General features: G+C 33.5%; 1 protein-coding gene across 1 annotated transcript; it reads left to right on the forward strand.

Annotated features, from left to right (window-relative positions):
• The first annotated feature begins 474 nt into the window (after window positions 1-474).
• On the forward strand, window positions 475-4,021 carry LOC142625931 (putative serine/threonine-protein kinase At1g54610). Its single transcript, XM_075799692.1, has 7 exons — window positions 475-759; window positions 1,276-1,560; window positions 1,656-1,967; window positions 2,076-2,294; window positions 2,946-3,040; window positions 3,366-3,471; window positions 3,608-4,021. The coding sequence occupies exons 1-7, from the start codon at window positions 475-477 to the stop codon at window positions 4,019-4,021; spliced, it is 1,716 nt and encodes a 571-aa protein (XP_075655807.1).
• The last annotated feature ends 554 nt before the right edge of the window (window positions 4,022-4,575 follow it).

Genomic DNA, 4,575 nt, shown 5'->3' on the forward strand with positions numbered 1-4,575 from the left:
TAATGTGTTCAAACTTCAAAGTATTTTAAGGCATTATGAGCTGCATGATTTGTGAATCTTTTTTTGTGTGTAGCTAAAGGGTTTAGAGTGAATATAGCTTTCTTTTATTCGAATATAAAGTATAATAATTAGTGAGAATGTTTCAGGGTTTTATGACGAAATATTACGTTTTTGATGCAGTTTGGTTCTGAGGAATCAAATAATTATTTTTAAGAGCCTCTTTACATTCAAGCGGAGAAAGCTGTGTTTCAAAAGATCAATTTACAAAGGTTGTCTGCTTTCTCCCAAACAGTACTTGGATGACAAAAAAGCCGGCCTTGGGCGGCTATGCTATTACTCACCACTCTCTCTCTCTTCTGTCACCTCCATATGTCCTCTATTTCTTTTTTTCATTGTTCTTTTTCATGATGATGCTATGTTAATCACTATTATACTATGTTAAATTGTCAGAAACCCAGTTTGACCCATCAAGGCATGGGTGGTGCTCAGGCCAAGCCTTCAAATAATTGTTCACGCTCTAGAGGCTTAGACAAGTTGAAACTACAAAACAGGTACGTTGGAAAAGGGGGGAATATGCATAGGGAGCCTGGTAGGAAGTATAACGGTGGGAATATTTCACAGAAAGAGGTTCCGTTTATGCCGATTAAAACGGTTGAGTTGGTTGATGGGTTGCCCAAATGGCTCACTGATAATGTCCCAAGAAAGGTTTTGTCTGCGTTGGTTGTAAAGAGTGCTGACTCCTATGATAAGCTCTCTAAGGTATATATATCTAATGTTAAGTTTTACTTGTATTGTTTTAAATGTATCTCAGTATTTGCATGCTTAGACAATTAAGACCTTGTGATTACTGGAATATATATAATTTGATAGTTACAACAATGAGGGAAGGGGTTTCGATTCTTAGCTCTCTTAATAAAGGATAGTACTACAGGAGGCTTTGCTATTGAGTTACCAGACTTAATTTCAACGTGATTGTTAGTATATATACATGTTAATATCCACTTTCTTTGGATGAATCATAAATAATATGGTTTGACTGCAGTTTTTATGACAGTCTAAGGTTGTTTGGTAGAAGAAAGATTGGAAAGAAAAAAAAAAAAATCTAAAATTTTTTAATTTTCACCTTTTTCTTATTTTGTTTATAAAATATGAAAACTCAAAACTAATTAAAATTTATGATCCTAAACTCGAATTCCTTTTCTTTTCCCCTAAATTCTTGGCAACCACAGCTATATTGGTGGATTGAATTGGTATAAATGTTTGGTCTAATTACAGGTGGGCCAGGGAACTTACAGCAATGTGTACAAAGCTAGAGATAGAGACACCAACAAAATTGTTGCTCTGAAAAAGGTTCGTTTTGACATATCACAACCTGATAGTGTTAAGTTTATGGCACGAGAAATTATTTTCTTGCACAAGTTGGATCATCCCAATATTATAAAACTACAAGGATTGGCTACATCAAGAATGCATTACAGTCTGTATCTAGTTTTTGATTTCATGGAGACGGACTTGGCAACAATCATCTTTCGTCGTGAAGAGAGGCTTACTGAATCACAGGTCACAATTTATACTTTCTTACTACAGATTTTTTTTTTAAAAAAAAAATTGGATTTTTCTAGTTCATCTATTGCTAATTTGAATAAATTATGCAGGTCAAATCCTATATGCATCAACTGCTCTCAGGTTTGAAGTACTGCCATGATTCGGGAATTATACATCGAGATATAAAAGCAGCAAACATATTGATTGATAAAAATGGGGTGCTAAAGATTGCAGCTTTTGGGCTTGCGAATAATTATAGAACCAATAACCCTCTCACAAACCGAGTTGTGACACTTTGGTACAGAGCCCCTGAGCTATTATTAGGAGCCATTCATTATAAAGATGGTATTGATCTTTGGAGTGCTGGATGCCTCATGGCTGAAATGTTATCAGGGACAGCTATTATGCCTGGAAAAACAGAGGTAAAAAACACTGTCCAATCAATTGTTGTATCCAAAATGTCACTTTCATCAATTATTTACCATTGCTAGCTAGTTTTTCCAATCAACAGGTTTTTTTCTACCCTTCAGGTTGAGCAAATTGACATGATTTTCAGACTATGTGGCACCCCATCTGAGGAATACTGGGAAAAGTTGAAGCTGCATAAAAAATTCAAACTTCCCACATACAAACGTAGTCTTGAAAATGCTTTCAGGAAATTCCCTGAATCTTCTTTGGGTCTGTTAAGAACTCTTCTTGCTTTGGAGCCTACACATCGTGGCTCTGCTTCTTCAGCTCTCCAAGATGAAGTAAGTACTGATTGGATCTGTGCAAAGCTTTTTTTTTTTTTAATAAAATAAAAGGAAAAAGAAAACTGTAATTGGACCTTTCCAAATTTCTTTTTGATTTTTTTTATTGACCATTTCTGTCTAAATATAATGATTAACATGCTTGTCATTTTAGTTCTTTGATATGTACAGCTTTATAGACATCAATTCCAAATAGTGCTTAATTTAAAACTTTTTTTTTTCTTAGAATTTTGCATAATAGTCTACTTAATTCCCCACCACTGACAAGCATCTGGAGTTACAAATTGATGGAAATTATTCAGTTAAATTCCAGCATTACGGGTATAATGCACTATTTCATAATCTAATCTAGTTGCATGACAATTTTTTCTTGATTATGTACCATAGTTCTATATAATATGAAACTATCTTGTAAGGTTGGACTTGATCATCAAAACTTTGCTTTAATTTTTCATATTGTGATTCCTTTGCTTGATGGGATTGTTCTATAATTTATTTTGGCACTTATACCAATTTCAATTCCAAAAATCCATATGATGTATTGAATTGCAGTGTTGAAGTATTTCACAAGGAAGTGCTATATGCAGTGCTCATTTCTTAAGATGTAATGCTTAGAAAATAGATTCTGACTGGAAATAATTCTTCTTGCAGTTCTTTTACACTAGTCCATTGGCTTGCGCCCTTTCAGAGTTACCTGTAGTGTACTGCAAAAATGATGAAGTAGTGGAAGCCAAAGAAGAAAGAAGGTAAGTCTCTTTCCTGAAGTGAACGGTAATAAATGTTTGTGACGGCATAGCATTAGTAACACATGTTCATTGGTCTATGCATGTAATCTGTGAAAAAGCTAAATGCATTAAGCTGAGTTAACAGATATGTCACTATTTTTCAAAATGAACTTTTATGTATGTGCATAAACAGTGAGATATATAACATGCAAATAGAGGTTTATGCTACTTCACGTTGTAATAATTGCAGCCTATGAATCAATAGTTGCAATTAAAAAAAAATAAAATAATCCTGCAGTAGGTCTGTATTCTGAGAGGCTTCTAATTATTTTTCTTATTTTTACAGCAACAGGAAATCTAGAATGAAACAACGGTCTAGGACACATCGTGAGCACCGGGGAAAAGATCTAGACACTGAAATTCCTAAAAAAGATTCTGAATTTTCTACCAAGGCAAAAATAAAAGCCTTGAAATCCAACTTGTATGTTGAAGTTATTGTTGTATCACATTGATCTTCATCCTTATTGTTGTGTTGACATGCTGCAACTACAATACATTTGAAGTTAACGTGAAAACTTATTGTTTCAGAAGGCGGAGAAGAGTGCAGAGGCAACTGTAGAAAAGCAAGAGCCTGGTCACATATTCAGTAGTAGCTCATCTGTTGAAAAGCAGAACAGTCGAACAGAAAGCCCACCCTTGAGCACAAGTAGTAACTCCTCTAGTGTAAAGCCCTCTAGCCAAACAGAGAGCTCCCCTTTCTTGTTCAGCCCAGATTTTACTTCTACTAATCAAAGAATGTCACTAAGGACACCGGATCATCCTAATGCAAAGAAGAACATCAAGAACATGATTCCAATACCCATCTCCAGAACACGCAGTACTGCCAACTATGACAATGATAAAAATGACATGTACAAATTAAAATCTGTCCATAGGTCTGCAACCACAAGGGAATTTAGAAGAACTACAAGTCGGTTTGAGGTACATGCAGTTGATGTCTAAGACACATGATGAGATTATTGCATATAGCAGAGTCACAGAGCGAATCGTTCTTCTTTTAAGTTCTAATCAATTGTATCTTTTAACTTTTCCTAACTACATATATCTTTTTTTCTCCTATATATTATGGACCAAAACAAATAGCTATATCTTGTTATCTCGTATTATGCTATAACTAGTATGTAACCCATGCTACTGCACAAGAATAGATATAATTTAATAAAAGAGTGAAAATAAATATATTGCATTTTATTATTTAAGTGATACTATTGGTTTTCTTTTATTTATTTATTTATTAATCATAAGTTTAGTCATGTTTAAAAGACTTAGTTTGTTCATGTTCAATAAAACTTAGCATTATGTAATTTTTTAACAAATATTTTTATCATACAAAATTCTAATGAAAGAATGCTACATAGACATGTATATATTCAAGGTTGATTCATACACGGTACATATAGTTATGATTAAGTTGCTTTATCACAAACCATTTTTAGCAAAATATTTTAATCAATTAAATGTGAATCTCATAATGTGCATCTCATAACAATATATAA

The sequence above is a fragment of the Castanea sativa genome, chromosome 1 (genome assembly GCF_040712315.1).
Source record: "Castanea sativa cultivar Marrone di Chiusa Pesio chromosome 1, ASM4071231v1".
NCBI lineage: Eukaryota > Viridiplantae > Streptophyta > Magnoliopsida > Fagales > Fagaceae > Castanea > Castanea sativa.